This window comes from Coniophora puteana (genome assembly GCF_000271625.1).
Source record: "Coniophora puteana RWD-64-598 SS2 unplaced genomic scaffold CONPUscaffold_8, whole genome shotgun sequence".
Classification (NCBI taxonomy): Eukaryota; Fungi; Basidiomycota; class Agaricomycetes; order Boletales; family Coniophoraceae; genus Coniophora; species Coniophora puteana.
The window spans coordinates 52,110-74,235 of record NW_006913060.1 but is presented as its reverse complement, the minus strand read 5'-3'; the positions used below and the strand labels follow the sequence as shown (position 1 = coordinate 74,235).

Sequence of the window (22,126 nt, the reverse complement as noted above, 5' to 3'; positions counted from 1 at the left end):
GAGCGTGCGGACAATGCATGAGAGCAGAAGGCTCTACCTTTTATACGCGAGGTATACTCGTTTGCCGCGCGGGTATACGGATTCTTGAAATTGGGGACTAATAATATCAGAAAGCGTCGAGCGAATCCGGGGAAGGAAAACGAGCTCACGGGGGCGTCGCGGCAAATCGGTCCGTCAATGAATTGTTAAGATGAGCGTCCGTGAGTACATTCTGCATCATATGGTGAGTCAGGTGAGAGCATGTACAATGAAGATGGATTCTAGCCGTACCTGGCTGAAGCTCGGGAAGAAACTAGAGATCATTGACGGTGAGGGGAAATGGCACTCGCTGTAAACACCTGTTGCATGAGACTCGTACGTTGTCGACGAGAGTCACCAGCCTGTTCGTCGCGCTGAAGGGGTTAATGGAAGAGAGTGATTCACGTGTGGAGTGGTGATGGTGTTGCGCCATGAGAAGGTTGAAGCGCGCGGTCGGAAGCAAGTCGGAGTGTCAGACCGGTGAGGCTGCTTTGATGATCCATGAATTGGGAGAAATAAACATCGGAGAAATCACCAACGTGTAGGTCGAAAGCTGAATACAGGGGCTTGTCCAAATACAGCACAATTTTGTGGACACGTGACCAAGGTCAACCGCGTCCTCCCGCGTCGTCCATCTCCTCTTTCTCTCCACCATCCACACCATCGTCGACCACAAACGCGACGTCCTCAACCTCAGCCTCAAGATGGACCCTACGGAAATCGGCAAGTATGGAACGTTACGACTCATCAAACGCTCGGATCCCACAGTCTCAGTCGCCTCCTTCCCCATCGACGAAGAGACCGTCACCTTTGGTCGTGACACAAAGTGTAGCGTTAGGCTGTACTACCCCACTGTAAGCTTAGTTCACGCAAAACTCATATTCCAAGACCGAAAAGTACGTCTCTCTTTTCAAGTCTCATCACAACGTACTCAAGTGGCGCAGGCGTTTCTTATCGTTCTAGGCGAAAATGGTCTCCACATCGACGGCTGCCAGGTCTTTCCCTCCAGCAACCCCTCCCTCCCATCCACCATACCCGTTTCCAACAACTCTGAAATTGAGATCCACAAGAAGCGCTTTGTCTTCACCTACCCGCCCAAGGAGTTCCGCACAGCCCTGTACGAGTCGCCACAAAAGAACGCGCAAATGACCCCGGGCACGCGTCGAAAGGCGCTCCGCATGTCCATGATCAACAGCGCCGTTGTATTTACCCCACGCCCGAGCAACGACCCACGCGAGAACCTCCGCATTCTCCAGACTCCGCTCAAGTCTCCCCTCAAGAAGCCCGCATACAGCGCACGGGATATCGAGGAAGAGCAGGACGAGGGGGACGACATCGTCCTCGTCGAGGGGAACCATCCCCAGGTTGTCGAAGAAGAGAAGGACCTCATTGTGCTCGAGTCTGTCGAGGTCGAGGAGGAGCCGGAGCCTGTCCAGCCCCAGCGTAGCCCCGCCAAGCTTCTCTCGGCGCGGTACACGCAGCAGTACCAGACCCCTCGCAAGCGCCCTGGCTCGCGGCCTTCGCTGCATCGCGCTGTTCTCATCCGGTCGGCGCAGAAAGCGTTCATGAAACACGAGGAAGAGCGTGAGGAAGAAGAGGAGGAACGGGAAGTGGAGGAGTTCGTCGCCGAGACTGTTGAAGAGGTCCCCGAGGAAGACGAGGAAGATGATGAAGAAGCAGAAGGTCCGCAGGAGGATGAGGAGAACCCGATGGGGCCTTCAGCACCTTCTAGTCCATGGCGGAAGAGTCTTGACTTTGCACGCTCACTCGCTTGGCCGTTCCGCTCGTCATCTGCTCAGCCGGAAGTCGAGGAGGAACAAGACGAAGAAGTGGAAGAGGATGACGAAGAAGAGGAGCAGGAGCAGGAGCAGGAGCAGGAGGAAGCCGAGTACGACGAAGACGACGAGCAAGAGAATGAAGTGGATGGCGAGGTACGTGCTCAGTCACACCTACGTCCACGGCTTAAACTCTTACACATGGCTTTTCTAGGAGATGGACGTCGACGAACACGTGGATGACGACCTTCCGGATGAACACGATCTCGCACCCGAAGACCCCGAAGTCAAAGAAGAAGACGACGAAAACGTCCCACCGCTCCCTGCGCCAACGAAGAGCGCGGCCAGTGGCACCCCGATACGCTCTCGCCTCCTCGGCCAGTTCATGACCCCGCAAGTCCACGCCGCGGGTGGCCGCGGCCGCGGTGCCGGCCGAAACTCGTATGGCGGTGGCGGTTTCATTCATACTCCGGCTGGGATGGGAAGTACCGGGGGAGCGCGGAGGGTGCGGGTGGAGCCGTCGTGGAAGGTGTCGGATCTGGTTGTGCCTGTTCCGCACGAGCGCGAGGTGCTGGAGGAGGAGCAGGGTGGGGAGGAAGCGGGCGAGGAAGAGGAGGAAGAGGAAGAAGATGCGCCTGCTTCGTATGTCCCGCCGCTGAGGCAGCGGATCAGTGATGAGGAGCGCAAGGTTTGTTTTCGTTGTTTGCATTTAGCACATGTTCACTGGCTAATGTATCGTGCCAGGCCATTCAAGAACGACGCAGATCTGCGCTCGCAATGCCCGACCCTTACTTCGGTGGGCGCACGCCCGGGCTCGGTCCCGAGGGCCTCGTGGGCGGAGGCGGAACACCCGTGGCCTCGCCTGTCAAGCGCGAGTCTGTTCGCGTGAGCATGTCTCCGTCCAAGGCGATGGCGACGTTCCGAGAGGAGAACAGTGTCGGCGACGAGGAGGGGGACACGCGCTCGCTGCTCGACCGCATGAAGCGCACCGTCGAGGACATGAAGCGGCGGCGGAGCAGTATTGGCTTGCCCATGTCTGTCGTCAGCGATGGCGAGCATGATGATGCGGAACGTGAAGATGAGGATATGGAGGAAGGTCAAGATGAGGACGAGGACGAGGCACAAGCGGTGCCCGAGTCTAGCTTGGACATTGAACCGTCCAGCGATGCTGCCCCCGCAGGTGAAATGGCAGCGCCCCCGACACCGCATCTCGATCTCAAACACATGTTCGCGCAGCCCAAGGGCGTGCAGAGCACCCCCGCCGTCAAGAGCCTGCGGGACCTGTTCAAGCCGTCCACCGAGCACGCGCACGCCGCCGAGGTCGGGGAGACGCCGCGCATGGACTCGCTGCGCCACATGTTCAGCAACGTGGAGCGCGAGGACGCGCGCAGCACGCCCCGGATGGACGGGCTGCGTCATATGTTCCCCAATGAAGAGCGTTTGGGCGGGGTGGGCGGTACGCCGGCGTACGAGGGTGTGGGTGAGATGTTCGGGACGCCTGTTGCTGCTGGCCCTGCTCCTGTGACTGAGGAAGAGGCTGTGCGTGAGCCTGAGGTGTCTGCGCCGGCTCCGCGTCCTGTTGCTAGTCGGCTCCGGGCACCGACTGCGACGCGGCCTAAGGCGGTGCGGGTTTCTGCTGAGCCTGTGGCTGCGAAACCGGCGTCGAAAGATGCGGCGGAGGTGCGTCCGCGGGCGAGGCTGTTGAAGGCGCAGCCAAAGGAGGTTCCTACTATTTTGGAGGTGTGTCGTTAGCAAGTGTATTTTGATTGGGCGCTGATTTTGTTGCAGAGTGACGATGATGAGGAGGAGGACGGTGCCGAGGCTACGGGCGCGACGGCTACGCGTTCGACGCGCGCGAGGGGCGTCAAGGCGCCTGCGACTGAGGTGTGCCCTTTGCCTTGGTTTATCCAGCCCATTCCATTGACAATGGTACACAAGCAGACAAAGACGACGAGGACTACCAGGAAGCGATCGGCGACTCCTGTCTCAGGGCCTGCGGAGACAAGGACGGCGCGCAGCGAGCCTGGCAAGCGTACAACGGCTGGCACCGCCTCTAAGACGGCTGCTGCCTCTAGGACGGCTGCTGCCTCTAAGGCGGCGGCAACAGAGTCCAAGGGCATGCGCCGTGGGCGCGCTACACCACAGCCTGGGGACGCTTCCAAGTCGAAAGCTACGACCGCGGCGAGAAGCCGGTCTACAGCCAGGTCAAAGTCGAGAGAACGCGGCCGTAAGACGGACGATGACCACGATGGCGAGGACGATGACGACGAAGACGACCCGCTCGATGCTATTGGGGGAGACGACGACATCGATGAGGGAGACGCGAAGCCCAAGTCGAAAGCCAAGGCTGCTCCTGCGCCTGCTGCGTCTAGTCGGATGGCAAAGGCGACGCGCTCACATGCGCATGCGGCTGTTAAAGACGAGCCTGTCGAGACGGGGCTGCCTTCGAAGGGGGTGAAGAAGACCGCGGCGGCGGCGACGCCTGCTACGCGCACTCGCGCAGCTGTAGCTGCGGCTACTACGTCCAAGAAGGCGGAGATCTCGCGTATCCCGAGCCGCTCGGCCTTGCGGACGAACAAGGAGAACACGCCTTCGGTGGAGGACGATGACAGCGAGCCGTCGGCTCATAATACTGCTAAAACGGCAACGACGGCTGGGAAGACGCTCAGAGGAAAGAAGGCGGCGGGGAGCGAGGGCGAGGGTAAGAGTGAGGTGCTGGCGAAGACGAACACAAGGACGACGAGGGCGACGAGGACGCGGGGGACGACGTCGTGAGATCTTAATGATCTGAACTTAAAGGGTGTAATGTGTACTATTTTATTCTGTTCTTGAATGTGTACAGTATGGCTGATTTATTAAACTTTTTATGAGCTTTCGGTGATCGTGCACTGGTCGTGTTTTGAGAGGGAAGCCGAGACGCGTAAGGCATGTTGGGCTTCGAGAGGTGGACTTTATCTCGTCTAAAGTCAATGCTTATCTTGCGTTGCCCTCGTGATGATGGGCAGCGTTTTAAATAGGTGGCCGGTGGGATTGGTGCATGACGGAGGTGCGTCTCCAAACATTGGACAGTTGTACCCACTGATAACGAAGTATTCTCAGGACAGACAAACGCTGTTATATCTTGGCGGCCCGTATGACATGCGCCCATCCTCGCCTCGCCCTCCCCGTTCGTTATCGCCACCGCCGTTGGTCCACTGAACCGCCAATATGCCGACCAGTGCAGGCGAACAGATCCTCGACCAGGGCGTCGGCTACGGCGTCGTCCTCGGCATCGGCATCGTCTTTGCGCTGATCATGGTGTGCCTCTCCGCCCTGCAAAACCGGTACACGTCCTTCAAAATCGCCTCCTCGGAGGAATTCAACACCGCCTCGCGCTCCGTCAAACCGGGGCTCATCGCGTCGGGCATCGTGTCGGCCTGGACGTGGGCCGCGACGCTGCTGCAGAGCTCGACGGTGACGTACGAGTACGGGATCGCGGGCGGGTACTACTACGCCGCGGGCGCGACGCTGCAGATCCTGCTGATGAGCGTGCTCGCGGTCCGCGTGAAGACGATCGCGCCGTTCTGCCACACGTATCTCGAGATCGTGCACGCGCGGTACGGGAACGCGGGGCACCTCGTGTTTGTGCTGTTTGCGCTCGCGACGAACTTGATCGCGTCGAGCGAGATGTTGGTCGGTGGGAGCGCGGTGTTGAATGCGTTTACGGGGATGAATGTGTATGCGGCGAATTTTCTGATTCCGGTTGGGATTGCGCTGTATGTGATTCTTGGTGGGCTGAGGGCGACGTTTTTGTGTGAGTGAGGAGTTGGCTTTGAGGGTTTTGACTTGCTGATTTAGGGCTAGGTGATTATTCGCATACGTTCATTCTCATGATTCTGATTCTGTACTTCTACTTCTTCACCTATTGCGAGACGGACCTCATTGGCGGTTTGGATGGCATGTACGAGCTCCTTCGGCAGGCGGGTCAGCAAAGGCCAGTATCTGGCAACTATCAAGGGTCCTACCTTACGTTCAAATCTGACTGTGAGATTTCCTTTCCCAATGTCCGACATTTCACTGAGCCATTGTATTTCTTCAGACGGACTTGTTTTCATGGTAATCCAGATCGTGGGCGCCTTTGCTATCTGCGTTCTCGACCAAGTCTGTTTCTCTGTCGGCATACATTGGACATTACGCTGAACGTCCTTCACAGAGCTACTGGCAGCGGGCGATCGCCTCTAAGGCGGACACGGCCGTGCGTGCATATCTTATGGGCGGAATTGCGTGGCTTCCTGTTCCGTTGACATTCTCGACGACAATGGGTCTGGCTGCCATTGCGCTGACGAATAGTAAGCGAATTCTTGCTGGCGTCATATGTAGCTTACAAACAGCATGTAAAAGATCCTGCGTTTCCGTACTATCCAGATGGTATGACCGCTGCCCAGATCAGCGCTGGACTCGCTGCGCCTGCCGGGGTCGTGACGCTCCTAGGAAAGGGAGGTGCTGCAGCAATGGTGGGCTTGTAGTATGGTTGACCATGGAATGCATTTGTTCACGAATTGATATTTGTAGCTTATTCTATTGTTCATGGCCGTGACATCAGCAGCCTCTTCGGAGCTCATTGCGACGTCTTCGGTCCTAACGTTCGACATCTACCAGATACACATAAATCCTGAAGTACGTTATATATTTCACTAGGCATCAATACGTGTGTTTGAGACCTATTGTTAGGCATCCCCGGAAGCACTCGTCCGTATGTCCCACATTATGATCGCAGTGTGGGCCGTCACCATGGCCAGCGTCGCATGTCTCTGGAACGGAATCGGCCTCTCCCTAAACTGGCTGTTCCTCTCTATAGGCGTAGTTACGACTGGCGCCGTCGGCCCTGTGATCATGACCGTTCTCTGGAAGAAACAGTCGCGCGACGCCGCGATCGCAGGTGCCGTGGGCGGCTTGTGCGTAGGCATGACCTGCTGGATGCTCGTGGCTCGATACCACTTTGGTGCTATCACCATCACCACTACAGGTGCGATCTACATTGTTCGCCTCGCGCCTGCTTATCGATGGACTAACGGCGATGTTCATGGACAGGGGAGTCGTACTCCATGCTCGCAGGAAACCTGGGCTCTTTTTGTTCGGGACCGATCATTTCCGCTGTCGTGACCTGGTGGAGACCCGACACGGATTTTGACTGGTCTCAGACGCGAAACATCAACCCGCGCGGTCGGCAGCTGGCCAAGAACGGGCTCAGCATTCTTCCTGAAGGGCTGGAGGCAGGCTCGGTCCCTGCGGCTGACACCAGCCATGACAAGCAGATGTCGGAAGAGAAACAAGCAGCGGAAGTCGACGTTTCATCCAGGTCCGAGGACACCGAGCTGGACGTGGAGGACTACGCTTCGCTTGAGCGGTCGTATCGCTTCGCCATCTGGACAGCGATGACGATGTCTGTGATCATTATCCTCGTGAGATTACCGAGCCGTTAAATCAGTCCGCTCACCGGGCGGCTAACACTATTTTAATGATCTCCCAGGTCATTCCGCTTCCGTTGTTCTTCTCGGAGTACATATTCTCGCTGCGGTTCTTCAAGGCGTGGGTGATCATCTGTGTGATCTGGCTGTTCCTGGCCGCCGGTATCACATCGTTGCTGCCGCTGTGGGAGAGCAGGGCGGCGATGGGGGACATCGTTAGCGGGATATTGAAGGACATCAGGTGGGTAGGAGCCGCTTGACGCCTCAGGCATATGTTAACCCTGGACAAAGGCATCATCCAACGTCCTCGGAGTCGTGATTGTCTCGGATTTTTGGCTTCTGCAGCTAGATTTTATTGCACCGTTATTGTTCAATAGTTCTTACTCGGTTTGTTCGAAGCTCCGCATCACGGTCTCGGTGTGAACGTTGTACAAGGCGCAGTGATATCTAAAACAGACCGACATAGTTCAAGCATAGAAAAACTAGCCACGATTGGTGCGGCATCGAATCGCTCACACAAGATGCTCTCAATATAAGTCCTAACATAAGATGGAGAAACGAAGAATTTCCCATCGGAGATTTGGAGACCGTCGGTACCTTGTCAATTATGAGGCTGCGCCAGGGCCGCCTACTCGAGTCTCGATCGCGGCGCGCCTCGGTGCTCGGTAAGCGATACACAAATTAAGTAGCCGGCGGGAGCAACGTGGAAGTTGCAGGAAGTTGCATCTTCAATCTCTCTCAATCTTTCACTGATACGTGGGAGTGAGTCGCGGTTTTTTTTGACTCCCACGTCGCAGGGAGTCTGAGGATTCTCAAGCTCGTAGCTGGTTGACCAGACGCACTGTTCGTTAGCTGATATTTGAGATTACTTTTACATGTCAATTTCTCCATACATACGGGCGTAGAGCGAATTGAGCCGTTGTCGAAATCCCCGGCGCTGGTTACTGTGAGCTGTTGGGTTGGTAGAATCCGTATTCCTCTTTCGTGTGCAGCATCCCAAGCTTTCTTTTGATGCTGTCAAAATGGGGGCGCGGACCAAATGGGCAAAAATGAGCTTGTTCATATTCTTTCGACCATCTGCTGACCAAGCTTGTTGTTGACTTTTCCTGTTGCCCACATGGCGTGTAAAAGACGACTGTGCAAGGAACTCACAATCGAAAGCTCCATAGGTGTTTATTGCTCAGGAGAAGTCGTATCCCGAACAGCACTAGGGGTGTGCTTCTGATGCGCTTACAAGACCCCGAAATTTAAGCTTCGAGGACCACTTAACGACTTCTCAACGTTGATCTAGAAAAATGGAATAGGGTGGACCCTGGGCATCAAGGCGCACAGCCAAAGATTGCCGCTGTCTTTAGGACGGATATTTTGCTTGGAATACCCGTCTAGAGCTGTATATGATCTATTCAGTACGGTTCATGGTATATATGTCCCTGCACAGTGAAAACTTGCTGAGGAAGGAGAATGTTGAGGCGCTCGCAAGGATAGTATGTACTTACCAATCATACCTAGTGGAACGTGTCAACATATTCCGATGGGCCCGTTCTCCAATGTCCTCAGCCGGTTGTTAGCAGTAGCAGTCTCTGCTGAATGCGAACGTCGCATCTGGAGTCCTCCCTCCACTCTTCAGGGAAAGATATGCCAACAGCGGTAACCTGACAACATGATCTAAGGGCGCTGTCTTGTTCGAAGTGTAAGACTGGCGATTGAAGCGAACATTCCTTGTGAGTGAGTTGTAAGTACAGTTTCTATGAAACGAGGGTACGCTTTCAGACATGCTAACTTTACGACCTTTGCAGAGTTCAACCATCATGCATCATGGCAGTTTGCTCTAACCGTCTGGAGATGCCAGCAAGTCTGGGGCTGTACCCCGGTGGTGGTGAACCAGGAACGGCTAGAAGCACGTTCAGTAGACACACAGATGGAAGCATCTCCCCTCGTCGTGCACGACAATCGCGGGGGAACGAGATGGACAGATGGCGTCACTGGCAGAGAACGACCATATGTCGTGGATTCAGGGGCTAGAGTGGGAAAATTCAGACTCCGCGAGGATGAGCAGAGCACCCCATTTGCCTCCGGTCCTTTTGCAACGATAACCAGGTCGATGAAGCGAGCTTGTAATATTTCTCTTGCATATCCATCTTAATTATCCGAGACCCTTCATTATTCGGTAACTCCACACAACGTTAATGTTGAGATACACTCTTGTAAGCGGCGCCCAAGTAGAGTACATCCTGTCAAACCTTGCGAGCAGGGATGCCGCCATCATGCATCTGCATAGCTCCTACAACCCCCGACGAGCGACAACGTCGCTCCGCACGTGCCTCTCCTCACCCCCAATTCACTCGACTGATCTCGAGCTCAGGGCCACCAAACGATGGATATCCGGGTCGACGGCTAACTTGCTCAAATGGGGCCAGCAGCTGAGCCATCAAGGTAAACTTTGCGCCACGAAAACCGTAAGGACCGCAAAATTTTTCTAGGGACCCGACGACCGTCGACGGTAGATGCCGAGGTCCTGTTCTGACGACGACAGCGCTGGCTGGAAACAGCTGCCAGAAACCGACGACGCTTCGCGCCGCTTCACCTCGGTTGCACGCGATTCGAGAGTCAGATGGGCAGATGCAGAATGAATGCAGCTAGGGAAGCTCGCGAGACAGTTGAAGGGGAAAGAAAAAAACTCGATCGGTCGTCAACCGAGATTCTGGTAAGCCGCTGTACAGTGTATGTAGGTCCCAGTCGACTCAATTCAATCTGTATGAAGGGCAGGCGGCAACCTTTCCTCGGGACCACTTGTGTCTTATGATCTCTTGACATGGCGTGACATGCGCCCTTTCTCGAGATGCGCTAGGGTCCTTGGATTTCGGCAGCGCCGCAGAGGTTAATGGAACAGCTCTCTTTCAATTCGGATATAAAAAGGCGGGGGAGAGTCGTTGTCCTGACATCCTCTCGACTCGGCTCGACCTCTGTCACATAACACTGTATCACTCTCTCGACTCTCGCTTCAACTTCCACTCTTGGCTTTTGAGGCTGTATTCGAGCGCCCACTACATATCGACGCTTGCCCAGCGTTTCGTGCCTCACGTAAATTGAAAGGAAGCATAATAACCAGGAACTTGAAACAGAAACAAGCGCGATGGCCGCCGGCGACTACGACGGGACGATCGGTACCTTGCTGATCGGTATCTTCTGTGCGTTTACATACTGTGACCTCAGAGTCATAATCATAGTACCATGCAGCGATGCTAACGCTGACGTGCGGCCTGTATGCAGTCAACACGTACCTCTATGGCCTGGTCACGTACCAGTTCGCCGCGTACCACCGCGCGAGTGAGTGTCCCTTTGATCTTGTTGATGTAACACGGTGCTGATTCGACGATGGTGGTATGGCCAGAGTTCAATGACCGGCTCGAGCTGAGGCTGATGGTTCTGTTCCTGTTCCTCCTGGACACGGTGCATAGTGCAGCGTACGTCTCTTTCGCCTTTCTCGCTGACTTGCCGGGTTCTTACTGTGCATCAGTGTGATCTATATGGCCTGGGTTTATGTGTACGTTTTCGTTTGACCCTCGAGGGTTTGATCGTGTAAATAACCCGGGACGTAGTGTAACGAATTACGACCAGCCGGCCGCGCTCACGAGTACGTCCCGTTTTTTGTCTGATGTGGGGTTGAACCATGACTGAGCCGTCGTTTAGATGCGCTTTGGCCGTACACGTTCACGCCCATCGCGACTGCGCTGGCCGCGCTCTTGACTCAGATCTTCCTGGGCCACCGTATCTGGCGCCTGAGCGGGAGCAACGTGCTCTTCGGGATCGTTATCCTCCTCGCCATCCCGTCATGCATCCTCGGCTTCCTCTGCGGGATCAAGGCATGGATCATCAAAGTGTAAGTCCCACTCACCTCACCGCACAGACGCACACGTATTGAGCCTCGATGTTGCGCAGACTCGTCGAGCTCCCGCAGATCAACAACCTCGTGACGGGGTGGCTCGTGATGCAGGTGATCGCGGACGCGTTCGTGACCGGGACGCTGTCGATCATCCTCGCGCGCTCGCGGACGGGATTCCGGAAGACGGACACGGTGATCAACCGGCTGATCCGGGGCGCGATCCAGACGGGGTTGTTCGCGGGGATTTTTTCGTTGTGCGATCTGCTCACGTTTCTTGAGCTGCCGACGACGAATCTGTATGGGATGTTTGCGATTCCGATTGGGCGGATTTATACGAATGTGGGTGGCAGGCAGTCGTGGCGTTTGTGATGCATGCTGACGGCTTGTTTGTTGGGAAGACTCTGCTGGACACGCTCCTTTCGCGCCAGGACCTGCGAAATCAGATGGCAAGCGGCACAGCGGTCAACATGGACTCGATGGTGAGCCCCAGTAGTTTGATAACCCGTTCGGCACGCTTAATCCACCCTGTTTCTCCCTGTTTCCCAGAGTGCGTGGGGACCTTCGCAGGGGAGCCGACCCGGGAACGTGCACCAGCTGTCGGAGCTGGAGATCCGGAAAGAGGTGCAGGTCGTCTCGGACACGGGGTCGTTCGAGACGAAGGGCGCCATGCCCATCCCGGAGGAGCCCTGAGGGGCTTCTGCTTCTGCTTCGCCAAAGGCTATCATGCCGACAGGAAAAGGATGTGCCAGTCCACCGTGACTGGCAGGGTGCTGGCTCCCAATTTCAGCCTGGCCAGCCTACGGGGGCGGCTCATGGCTCTCGCACACGGCTCGAGCGTGCTTATTTATGTGTTCTTCTCCTTCTTCTCCTTCTTCTTCGTGTGTGTCTTATTGCTTCGTGTTCATTGGCCTGGTTTCGCATTTGGCATCTCTGTCTCATCATAGATTCGATTCACTCATTGCATGTCCCACTCTCATTTGCTCTCGCTCTCTCACTCTGTGGTCTCTGTCGCTGCTATCCCCTCGCTATCGTACACTCGTTCAACGCTGGACTAATGTTTATAGTAAGTTACGACATCAATATAACTTGACTTGAAACAGCTTGGGTGCCCTGATCAGTGATGCGCGTGGGCTTTCACATAGAAACGTAACGTCTGATATTTGCATCGCCATCGTCGCAGACTCACACGAGCGGTTTCATTTATGTCAAACACACGTAAGGGATCCGCAGTGCGGGGAAGGAGGGAACGGGGTGCCGATACAAGAAAGGGAGGTATTGTGTAAGATGCCGGTGAGTCTGTTGATTTCGATGGTGATCGAGGATACAGTCATTTGCATTCCAACCCGGAAAACGCGCGTCTCGCGGCGTGTTTGTTCTGGACAAAGCTTAGCCATATATAGTAGTCACGCGCGAGCTTTTGATACTCCGACGTGACTTCGGCTTTATGGACGCTGCTGTTGTGCCTCGCAGTCAACACACACTGTAATACAACCCGCGTCAGAGAGTTTTGTTTAGTAGAGTTGATTAAGTTAGAGTATAGTGATACCAATCTATCTTACCACAATACCTAAGTCATGTTGCCTCAGATCAGCTCGGAATTATACCACAAATCACCGAGTGGTTTTTTGACGAACTAGCTGTTTGACCCGTGGGCAGCCACGGGATAGACATATCTTACAGAATGCTGTAAATGTTATTGAACTAACAGAATAAGTGGTTATCATGTAGATTTCCGATGGAATATTGCCCAATGAAAACACAATCATGATGCGCTTAGTATCATAGTACTTGGTGACTCCTTCACCCATATACAACCTCTCAATTCACCCGTACAACTTTCAGCTTACCATGCATCTCCCAGCTCACCCGTCCATCTCCCTATCCACCCGTCCATATCTCCATTTGCCCAAACTTTTCCCAGGTCGCCCGAGAACAGAGGCCTCATATTGGATTCAAGGTTGGGTTTTTCATTTCTTATGTGTTCCGGAACACCCGTAGACTACTGTCTTTTTTCGACCAAAAGTTCGTCCCGTGTCCCACCGGACCGGTGACATGAACTTTTTGGTCAGTTTGTCCCGCATCTGTAGACGCCCGCGAACTAAAAAGCGGGACACACCGTAAATAGCAGAAAAACGCATATGTATTCATCAAATAAGCTCCTACAACCATTCTAAGACTACCTAGTGCCCGAAAAACCCGCTGAAGTTCTTGTTCGACGTCTTGCGGCGCTTACCACGGCCTAAAGTGTCCGGTTCAGGCATATGAGCAGCCTCAACGTCCGCTTCATGCTCATCTGTAACGTCAAGGCCATTCTCGGCCCCGCTTGAGCCGTCAGGGTACAGAATCCTACCCAGAACATCAGCCGAATCCATCCACATATCGTCGGCATCGGCATCGTCCTCCATCTCAAAGGGATCAACGTCGGCGTCAGGTACCTGAGCCTCAATGTCCTCCTTCTCGGATGCAGGAGGTGTGGAGATCCGATCCCAGAGATCCGGGTTAGATTGGGGGAGATCACGGAGGATCTTGAGGGCGGCCGAGCTAGAGAGCGACTCAAACGAGAGGTCGAAGCCTCCCTTGACCGTGCATTGACTGAATGACTGTTCGTAGTTAAAAATCTGACCAATGCAAAAACTGTGCAAATTTCTCGGAATTTATACTGGGAGGCCAGGGGAATTTGGCGGACATTTTGGTCCTATTTTTGTGGTCTGGTCCGGACATTTGGGGTTCGGTCGGCACCAAGCCTTGGTAGGGATATTCGGGGGTCCTACCGGTATCCCATCCCCGATGAACTCTTGTCCCATGCCCAAAAAGCCCGACGAACCTTGTCCCGCACCCAACTACCCTCACGAACCAAAAAGCGGGACACGCCGTATTTGGTAGTCATCTTCCCACGCCACCCCGCGAACTTTTGGTCGAAAAAAGACAGTACTAATCTGATACACATGCCACCCAAATTGACCATAATCAACCCTAGGACTCAGATCGTCCTCACCCGACACTAACTACAACATGAGATTGTTACAGATTGTCAAGGAGGACGAAGCTGGAGCGCACGATGCAACGGAAGGTTGTGAGAAAAAAGTGCGAAAGAGGCAACTGTCCAGAATAGCCGAGACGCGGCGGAATCAGCCAATCAGATGTCCGTTTTGTCTCATCCTCAGCCAATCACATATCAGTTTTGTCTCGCGGGAAAAATACCAAGCTCTAATTCAATGTAGAATACCAAGCTCTAATTCAATGTAGAATAAAACACTGCCTGTCAAGGAGCCTCAGATTGTTGCCCGAACCCTTGCCCGAACCGGCACTTAGATCCTCTTCTGCAACATCTACGAAATAATTTCTCACTATCGGAAGATAGACAGTGTTGACCGAGTCCAATTCCTGGCCTCAGGCCTCAGGACGTGCACGGATTTCATCAACTGAAATGTCAAATATGTTATACTAAGTAACATGAGTCCATACTCACTCAGGCATCTATCTTGACAAACTCTAAGTGCACCTTTTGGAAGAAGGAATATTCATGTATTGATTCAACAGTTTCACAACCCCTCCGGGGCGCTGCATTCTCCCACAAGGAGGATCCACAAGACTGCGGGCAGCATAGATGGAGGGGGGAAACGCCTGGAAACGCGCCCAGTGGTAACAGACAGTCACACTGTGATCGCGTGTGACCACAAGCCAAATCGGGTATGAGTTTGCGCGGAACAAACAGTTCGCGAGACGCGCGTTTTCCGGGTTGGAATGCAAATGACTGTAGGAAGGTCAGAAGGGAAGAAAGGAAGGAATCGGAGAGGTGGAAGATGGGTCAACCATTCCTGCCGTCGATTGTTTTTCTGCCCCGGTCTTTCTCCTGTTGTGCAGCCGGAATGCCGCTTTGGCTCCGCACATCTCATCACGGCATGAGCGAGATAGTAAAAGCAGGCGTCTGCTTGTCCCGATCCCTTTGTCGGATGCCCAAGGCGCTCTGGGCATGGGAGATGGGCCAATGGGGGAGCAGATGAGGGTGCCGTTGACGTGCAGTGGACCCTGGCCACCAGCTCGGGCACTGTGGACCCCGTGTGCAGTGGCGGGGAAGTGATGGTGTTATAAGGTCAGCTGCGTCCCAGATCAGAACTATCCTCTTCCCTCTCTAAAACAACAATGGCTGAACAAATCCCCATTCACCCCGTCGCCCCGCGTCTCAAGACTGGCGACCGCAAACCCCACGTCGGCCCCGACCACAAGGCGTACAAGGATGTTCACACCGAGACTGTCGGTCATGAATCGGACAAATGGTGGGCCCATGTACGTCCCATCGTTCACGCCGATCCATTATCGCCATTAATGCCCTTCCCAACCAGATGGCCCGCCAGACCCTCCACTGGGACAGGCCCTTCCACACAGTCCGTGCAGGCGGATTCGAAAACGGCGATATCGTCTGGTTCCCTGACGGTGGCCTCAACGCGTCTTACAACTGCGTCGATCGCTGGGCATTCAAGCACCCCGACAAGGTCCCCTCCCTCCCTTATCACGCGCCTTTGACGCGTACTAAACCTGCATGTGAAATTCCATAGGTTGCCATCGTGTACGAGGCAGACGAGCCTGGTGAAGGCAGCCTCATCACCTACCGCGAGCTCCTCAGCGAGGTCTGCTCCATCGCCAATGTCCTCAGGAACCTCGGCGTCAAAAAGGGCGATACCGTCTCCATCTACCTCCCCATGACATGGCAGGCCGTCGCTGCCTTCCTCGCCTGCGCCCGCATCGGCGCAGTCCACTCCGTCGTATTCGCAGGCTTCAGCGCCGAGTCCCTCCGCGACCGCGTCCACGACTGCAAGTCCCGCGTGCTCCTCACCAGCGACGAGGGGCGGCGCGGTGGCAAGACGATCGCTACAAAGGCGATCGTCGATGCTGCCCTCAAGGGCTCCTCCGTCGTAGAGCACGTTCTCGTCCTTCAGCGCACTGGCAACGACGTGGCTTGGACCGAGGGCCGTGACTTGTGGTGGCACGAGGAGACCGCCAAGGTGCCCAACTACTGCCCGCCGGAGATCATGGCCTCCGAGGACCCGCTCTTCATTCTCTACGTGCGTCTTTCGCGTTTCACACTTTTGCCGTCCTAGATTCCCCACACGCGCCGCATTACTGAGCTCATGATGGAGTTGCTGAGACGTGGCTATATATAGACCTCCGGTTCGACCGGAAAGCCCAAGGGCGTCGTCCACACCACTGGCGGGTACCTCCTCGGTGCCGCGCTGACGGTCAAGTACGTGTTCGACGTGCACCCGGACGACAAGTTCGCGTGCATGGCCGACATCGGCTGGATCACGGGCCACACCTACATCGTGTACGGCCCGCTCGCGAACGGCGTCTCGACGACCGTATTCGAGTCGACGCCCGTGTACCCGACGCCGTCGCGCTACTGGGAGACGGTCGAGAAGCACAAGATTACGCAGTTTTACTCGGCGCCGACGGCGATCCGGCTGCTGAGGAGGCTGGGCGAGCAGCATGTCGAGAAGCATGATTTGAGTACGCTGCGTGTGCTCGGGAGTGTTGGGGAGCCGATCAATCCCGAGGCGTGGAATTGGTATAATGAGCATGTCGGGCGGAAGCAGTGTGCGATTGTCGATACCTTCTGGTGCGTCGCTTTTGAGTTGTCCTTTGATCTACTTGTGCTGATCGCTGGTGTTGGATAGGCAAACGGAAACTGGCTCGATTGTCGTCACGCCTTTCCCCGGTGCGATCGAGACGAAGCCGGGATCGGCTACCGTGCCCTTCTTTGGTATCGAGCCTGTTATTCTCGACCCTGTCACGGGCAGGGAGCTCGATGGCAACAATGTCGAGGGCGTGCTTGCGATCAAGAACCCCTGGCCGTCGATCGCGCGTACGGTGTACAACGACCATGCGCGGTACCTCGAGACGTATATGAAGGTAGGTCTGCGTGGCTAGCGAAATGCGCGAGACGAAGCTGACGAAATGCAATAGCCGTACCCTGGGGTGTTCTACACTGGTGACGGCGCTGCCCGTGATGAGCACGGGTATATCTGGATCAAGGGCCGTATCGATGGTGCGTGCCAGTTTGTCTTTGTGGGAGCTTGTGCTCATCTTGGTCTTTGGTAGATGTCATCAACGTATCTGGACATCGTCTGTCGACAGCGGAGATTGAGTCGGCGCTCATCTGCCACAAGGGTGTCGCAGAGACGGCGGTCATTGGTACGGCCGATGAGCTCACAGGCCAGGCCGTCTACGCGTTCGTCACACTGAAACCGTGAGTACGCTGTAAACACGTGTTGCGACCACCCACCCACGAGTGACGTTTATCCTGTAGGGAATTCACGTACGACCCCAGCGACGAGGCCGCGCTCACCAAGGAGCTCGTCCTCCAGGTACGCAAGGTGATCGGCCCCTTTGCGGCGCCGAAGAAGATCTTCATCGTCAGCGATCTGCCCAAGACGCGCTCTGGCAAGGTGCGCCTCCCCCTCTTTCTTTGGTTTCGCGGGTATAGCAAGCAGAGCGGCTGATTGTGGGCGTGATTGACGTAGATTATGCGCCGCATTATGCGCAAGATCGTCGCAGGCGAGGGCGACCAGCTTGGGGATCTGAGTACTGTTGCGGAGCCGGGCGTTGTTGATGTTATCAAGAAGAAGGTTGCGGAGAGCGCTTGATAGGCGGGGTCTTTTCTTCTCCTTGTTTCCTCGCCCGGCTTCGCACTTCGTCTTCTTCTGCCTTATATCTTGTTGTTTCGTCGTTTTGTCGTCGGGTTTGATTGTGAGTGGTTTGAGGTAGCTTTGCGGATAGTTGACGGGACAGCTGTAAGGAGGAGTGTTGTTTTGATTGACACCTAGTAGAAGTTTACCCACGAGCTAGTGCATGATTGATTGTACTCTAGATGTAACGTGTATTAATGGTTGTTATGCATTGTTCTGTTTTTTTTCGTATGTTGGGGATGGTGGGTGTGGAAGGTGCGGACGGGTTAATTTCGTGGCACAGCCCCTTCGGAATTGGCCGAGCGGCGTTCCGAGCCACTATCTCGCCTCCGGACGCCACCCTTGTCATTTGACCTCCTTCTCTCGGTGTCTCTTGTTCTCTTTTGGTTTCTTGCTTGAGACTGGACTCGTGATCCAGCATAGGGGACGACGGTCTACGAATGAATACCGACGGATTTCCTGCCACTGCGTTTTGGACCGGATCATTCATCGTAAACGGTGGAACCTGGCCATCTGACGGTTCACCATCAACAGCATCCTTGAGAGGGCAAACGCAAACCACACGGCTCTCGCTTTCAGTTTATCCTCCCGGCTAAAGATAGCTGGTCCTGCGTTCAGTGTGACCGCTCAAGCAGTCATGTGTCTCCTAGGACTCGGAGCTCGACACGGCATGTGGTGAAGTCTCCGCTCGACCACCATGTCGTCGACAGGTTCCAACTTGAAGGGGATCGCGTTCATAGGTGCTGGTTTGTACGCCAAAGAAAGTGAGTCTGTCTTACCTCTGTCTTCTGCGTCCGAGAGTCGAGGTCTGACACCGCAAAAGCACACATCCCAGCTCTCGCGAGCACGCGCGCCGTCGCGCTCCCGCTCAAAGCGGTATGGTCGCGCACACAGAAGAGCGCGGCGGAGCTCTCGGCCGAGGCTGCCTCGCAGCTCGGCTTGGCTCCGGATGTTTACTACGATGTTCCTGATGCTAGCGACGGGGACGAGAAAGCCACGGCGCGGAGCCTCGCTGCGCTCCTCGCGCGCGAGGATATCGTCGCCGTGAATATTATCCTGCCCATCTGCGCGCAGCCCGCGGTGATCCGCGAGGCGCTCGCGGCGGGCAAGCACGTGTTGAGCGCGAAGCCGATCGCGCCGGACGTGCGGGAGGGGAAGGCGCTGGTTGCGGAGTACGAGGGGCGGTATAAACGCCGAGGGCTGGTGTGGAGGATTGCGGAGAATTTTGAGAGCGAGCCTGGGTATGTTGCTGCTGGGCGGGCGGTGAGGGAGGGGAAGATTGGGAAGGTGAATTTTTTTAGTATGAGGTCGGTGGGGTATATGGATAAGACGTCGAAGTGGTATAAGACGCCGTGGAGGACTGTGCCGGATGTGAGTGTTGTGTTAGGATGAGGAGATGTGGTTTATTGACAAGTAGTTTAGTATCAGGGTGGGTTTCTGGTGAGTGTATCGCTACAATGCCGCGAACCGTGTTCTGATCGAAATATGTCAGCTAGATGGAGGAGTGGTAAGTCGTTGCTCTCAGTTGAATCCTAACGGAAGCTAAGCTGAACTGCGCCAAAGCACCAAACATCCGCGCTCCGCATCATGCTATCTCCGGTAACCCACCTCACCGGCTTCGCGTCATTGTACAAGTCCTATCTCCCGCCGCACGACACGACGCACTCGGTCCTCAAGACCGCCTCGGGCGCGCAAGGCATCCTCGAAATGACGTTCGCCGCACCTTCGTCGACCCTCACCAAGGGCAACGGCACGACCATCTCTGGATCTAACGGATGGCTTTCCGTCGAGAGCGCGAGGGGCACGGACGCATCCGGGAAGGAGATCGGCGTCATTCGCGTGACCACCAGGTCCGTCGAGGTGTCAGAGGACGGAAAGGCGGGCCCGGAGACGGTCGAGACGGCAGATTATCCTGTCAGGGGCGTTGAGGCGGAGTGGGAGAGCTTTTTTGCTGTTGTTAAAGGGGAGAAGGACGATGGTCTAGGGAGCCCGAGGGGCGCGTTGGCGGATGTGGCTATCGTCGAGGCGGCGCTGACGAGTCAGGGGGAGTTGGTTGATTTGGTCAAGCTGATTTCGTAGTCGACTCTGTGTAGAGTGCACAAATCGCGGATGAACAGCTAAATCTGGAGACCCTATGGGATGTAGCAGGTACATGTGTATCACCCGGCGAGTTTGCCCATCTGAAAAAGAACAATGGTTGATTGATGAGGAGCCACATAGTACAATGAAGAACATGAGAAGAGCTACGCCTATGTTGTATGAAAACGGGATGAATGTCTACATATATGGCTGTCGAGAATTATTGCCAAGCACAAAGCTGATGCAAGTCGTACATAGATTTGCGTACCGGGGTCCACCAATCTAGACAGACAATGCCTGCTTGACAACCTCGGGTGTCTGTGCGCAAGACTCATCCGCTGTTTCGTGGCCGGTCGTCTTATCATATTTGAACCGGAGTGTGCTCATAGTATACACGGGTGCGGGAGAATATCCGGGCTATAAGAAAGATCAGCCGTGCCCGAATTTCCGACACCTAAAGACGAACCACACTGTTTATGCTGGTAGGATCCGCCAACAGCTGGTTGCGCAGAGTTTCGCGGGTAAGGAGCGTGTCGAGTAACGTCTAGGCGAGGACCGATCGCGGTTAGGAGAACGTTCGGAGGAGGGAGCAGACTGAGATGAACTTACGTTGGTGTATATCCGTCCAATGGGCATCGCGAACATTCCGTACAAGTTTGTGTTTGGCGCGACGAGGAACGGGATGAGGTCGCCCAGAGAGAAGACGCTGGCAAAAAGACCCGTTTGGATGGCACCGCGCATAATCTGGTTGACTACGCCGGTCGTGCGCCGGAAGGTGGTGCGTGAGCGTCCAAGGATCGTGATCAGCGTAGCTGCCCGAGGATGCGAGGAGTTAAACGGTCTGTTCGGTAACCAGGTGCAAGGACGTACCGGTGATAAAAACATCGATGGCGACTTGAAGGACGAGCCAGGAAGTCACCAGATGGCTTATAGAGACCATGTTGGGGATGCTGCGAAGTCTATGAGTCAGCGATGCCATTTGAAAAGAAAGGGCGGGGTTTACTAGTTAATGATCCACGCCTTGATACCACATGCCGCTCCCAGACCGAAGGAGACGATTGCAAGGACAATGATAATTCTAAATAAGAGAGCATTACCGCTCAGTCTCCATATCCTGTCATGTCGCGTGGAGACCCAGGAATTTATAGGGGGTGAGAGGGATCTACCGCCAGCCGTCGAATATTTGGGTTGCTAGCGCTGCCAGGGCAGTAGCAATGGGCGTGAAAGGATATGGCCAGGACACGTCTAGAGACCGAGTGAGCTTCGTTTCTTAAGAAGGTTGGCCGGCCGCGACTTACAGAGCAACGCCTCCGGATTCGTGTAGTTCGTGACACTACGGCGAATTCAGGTAAAAAATGCGAGTAGGGAAGAAGGATGTTCAACGACGTACACATAATACCGGGCCATGTAGATTATCCTGATGATGTGCGTGAGTACAGGAGGCGATCAGAGTTGTGCAACTTACGAAGCACTATGCACGGTGTCCAGGACAAAAAGGAAGGCGACCATGGCTCTGATACCTAGTCAGTTCGCGAGCAAGACTCTGGATTAAACGTTTGACATACTTCACCGAGAACCTATCGTTGAAGTCTCAAGACCAAGGTCGGTTCGAGGCAACAAGGGACTAGAGCTGTACTCACTCAGTCTCTTGTATAGGGCAAACTGATACATGACAAGGCCATAAATAAACGTGTTAACTGGGTGTTATGGTTCGGAACCTCGTAGATTACTATTACGATGTTCTGATAACTATGTTCGTATACGCCTGGTGCGTATGGTTCAAAGAGATCTAATCTCTTAGGTCTTGTTATCTTATCTTTCGTGATGTCGGTTATCGATAGTCCTTGACTATGATCTTAGAGCGAGTTCGAGATGTACGTAGTAATAGAGGTAGAACTAGTCTGAGGTCTTAGGCCTCGTACATGAGGGTTTATATACCTATTCTACTAGTTGCTTACTAAGAAGGTCGAATGAGTCACATTGACTCATGAGACGTGAAGAGCGAATCAAGAGGACTCGCATTAATAGTACTAATACAGTCAAGGGTCCGAGAATGAGTTGCTACCGAGAATATGAGTCGTAAGGACTCATGGTTCGTAATCAAGCCGTTATGACTCATAAGGAGTCAAAGATGTTACAAAGAAACAGATAGAATGAAATAGAATCTACTAGTAGTGTCCAGTTGCTGATACTAGTAGATGTTCATACGAATACGAAGTAGAAAGTAAACCAATCGTAACA

At 54.6% G+C, this 22,126-nt stretch overlaps 7 protein-coding genes across 7 annotated transcripts; 6 read left to right on the top strand and 1 right to left on the bottom strand.

Annotated features, from left to right (window-relative positions):
* The first annotated feature begins 149 nt into the window (after nucleotides 1-149).
* On the top strand, nucleotides 150-4,658 carry CONPUDRAFT_82884 (uncharacterized protein). The gene is made up of 7 exons (XM_007771679.1): nucleotides 150-211; nucleotides 271-504; nucleotides 558-1,949; nucleotides 2,008-2,481; nucleotides 2,538-3,533; nucleotides 3,582-3,677; nucleotides 3,735-4,658. Exons 3-7 carry the CDS (start codon nucleotides 723-725, stop codon nucleotides 4,566-4,568), a joined length of 3,627 nt encoding a protein of 1,208 aa, XP_007769869.1. The 5' UTR covers nucleotides 150-211; nucleotides 271-504; nucleotides 558-722; the 3' UTR covers nucleotides 4,569-4,658.
* A 342-nt stretch (nucleotides 4,659-5,000) lies between these two features.
* On the top strand, nucleotides 5,001-7,255 carry CONPUDRAFT_58692 (Na+/solute symporter; the record flags this gene model as incomplete). The annotated part of the gene is made up of 8 exons (XM_007771586.1): nucleotides 5,001-5,586; nucleotides 5,637-5,816; nucleotides 5,872-5,933; nucleotides 5,986-6,121; nucleotides 6,174-6,286; nucleotides 6,345-6,449; nucleotides 6,504-6,798; nucleotides 6,864-7,255. The coding sequence occupies 8 exons, from the start codon at nucleotides 5,001-5,003 to the stop codon at nucleotides 7,253-7,255; spliced, it is 1,869 nt and encodes a 622-aa protein (XP_007769776.1).
* Nucleotides 7,256-7,260: 5 nt separating this feature from the next.
* Nucleotides 7,261-7,500, top strand: CONPUDRAFT_58872 (uncharacterized protein; the record flags this gene model as incomplete). Its single annotated transcript, XM_007771603.1, has 1 exon — nucleotides 7,261-7,500. A coding segment is annotated over one exon (240 nt), but the record flags the coding sequence as incomplete, so codon positions are not given.
* A 2,692-nt stretch (nucleotides 7,501-10,192) lies between these two features.
* CONPUDRAFT_82882 (uncharacterized protein) lies at nucleotides 10,193-12,221 on the top strand. Its single transcript, XM_007771678.1, has 9 exons — nucleotides 10,193-10,428; nucleotides 10,511-10,567; nucleotides 10,632-10,704; nucleotides 10,758-10,784; nucleotides 10,840-10,874; nucleotides 10,931-11,120; nucleotides 11,180-11,462; nucleotides 11,522-11,602; nucleotides 11,670-12,221. Exons 1-9 carry the CDS (start codon nucleotides 10,374-10,376, stop codon nucleotides 11,811-11,813), a joined length of 945 nt encoding a protein of 314 aa, XP_007769868.1. The 5' UTR covers nucleotides 10,193-10,373; the 3' UTR covers nucleotides 11,814-12,221.
* A 3,045-nt stretch (nucleotides 12,222-15,266) lies between these two features.
* CONPUDRAFT_57994 (acetate--CoA ligase) lies at nucleotides 15,267-17,764 on the top strand (the record flags this gene model as incomplete). Its single annotated transcript, XM_007771533.1, has 9 exons — nucleotides 15,267-15,410; nucleotides 15,467-15,616; nucleotides 15,680-16,186; nucleotides 16,286-16,737; nucleotides 16,796-17,030; nucleotides 17,085-17,166; nucleotides 17,220-17,367; nucleotides 17,428-17,566; nucleotides 17,642-17,764. The coding sequence occupies 9 exons, from the start codon at nucleotides 15,267-15,269 to the stop codon at nucleotides 17,762-17,764; spliced, it is 1,980 nt and encodes a 659-aa protein (XP_007769723.1).
* A 454-nt stretch (nucleotides 17,765-18,218) lies between these two features.
* CONPUDRAFT_144746 (NAD(P)-binding protein) lies at nucleotides 18,219-19,982 on the top strand. Its single transcript, XM_007771677.1, has 5 exons — nucleotides 18,219-18,570; nucleotides 18,642-19,177; nucleotides 19,229-19,246; nucleotides 19,299-19,313; nucleotides 19,370-19,982. The coding sequence occupies exons 1-5, from the start codon at nucleotides 18,504-18,506 to the stop codon at nucleotides 19,883-19,885; spliced, it is 1,152 nt and encodes a 383-aa protein (XP_007769867.1). The 5' UTR covers nucleotides 18,219-18,503; the 3' UTR covers nucleotides 19,886-19,982.
* A 185-nt stretch (nucleotides 19,983-20,167) lies between these two features.
* On the bottom strand, nucleotides 20,168-21,394 carry CONPUDRAFT_144745 (uncharacterized protein; the record flags this gene model as incomplete). Its single annotated transcript, XM_007771676.1, has 9 exons — nucleotides 20,168-20,302; nucleotides 20,352-20,429; nucleotides 20,495-20,697; nucleotides 20,756-20,835; nucleotides 20,889-20,999; nucleotides 21,052-21,130; nucleotides 21,184-21,218; nucleotides 21,276-21,302; nucleotides 21,351-21,394. 9 exons carry the CDS (start codon nucleotides 21,392-21,394, stop codon nucleotides 20,168-20,170), a joined length of 792 nt encoding a protein of 263 aa, XP_007769866.1.
* Nucleotides 21,395-22,126: the final 732 nt, after the last annotated feature.

What these genes read in the sequence shown, in the direction of transcription:
- CONPUDRAFT_82884 (XM_007771679.1), top strand. Translation starts at nt 723, where the DNA reads ATGGACCCTACGGAAATCGGCAAGTATGGAACGTTACGACTCATCAAA. An exon ending in AGGTTCCTACTATTTTGGAG is followed by an intron (nt 3,534 to 3,581) that starts GTGTGTCGTTAG and finishes ATTTTGTTGCAG; the next exon opens with AGTGACGATGATGAGGAGGA. An exon ending in TCAAGGCGCCTGCGACTGAG is followed by an intron (nt 3,678 to 3,734) that starts GTGTGCCCTTTG and finishes GTACACAAGCAG; the next exon opens with ACAAAGACGACGAGGACTAC.
- CONPUDRAFT_82882 (XM_007771678.1), top strand. Translation starts at nt 10,374, where the DNA reads ATGGCCGCCGGCGACTACGACGGGACGATCGGTACCTTGCTGATCGGT. An exon ending in CTTGCTGATCGGTATCTTCT is followed by an intron (nt 10,429 to 10,510) that starts GTGCGTTTACAT and finishes GCCTGTATGCAG; the next exon opens with TCAACACGTACCTCTATGGC. An exon ending in CCAGCCGGCCGCGCTCACGA is followed by an intron (nt 10,875 to 10,930) that starts GTACGTCCCGTT and finishes GCCGTCGTTTAG; the next exon opens with ATGCGCTTTGGCCGTACACG.
- CONPUDRAFT_144746 (XM_007771677.1), top strand. Translation starts at nt 18,504, where the DNA reads ATGTCGTCGACAGGTTCCAACTTGAAGGGGATCGCGTTCATAGGTGCT. An exon ending in TGGTTTGTACGCCAAAGAAA is followed by an intron (nt 18,571 to 18,641) that starts GTGAGTCTGTCT and finishes CACACATCCCAG; the next exon opens with CTCTCGCGAGCACGCGCGCC.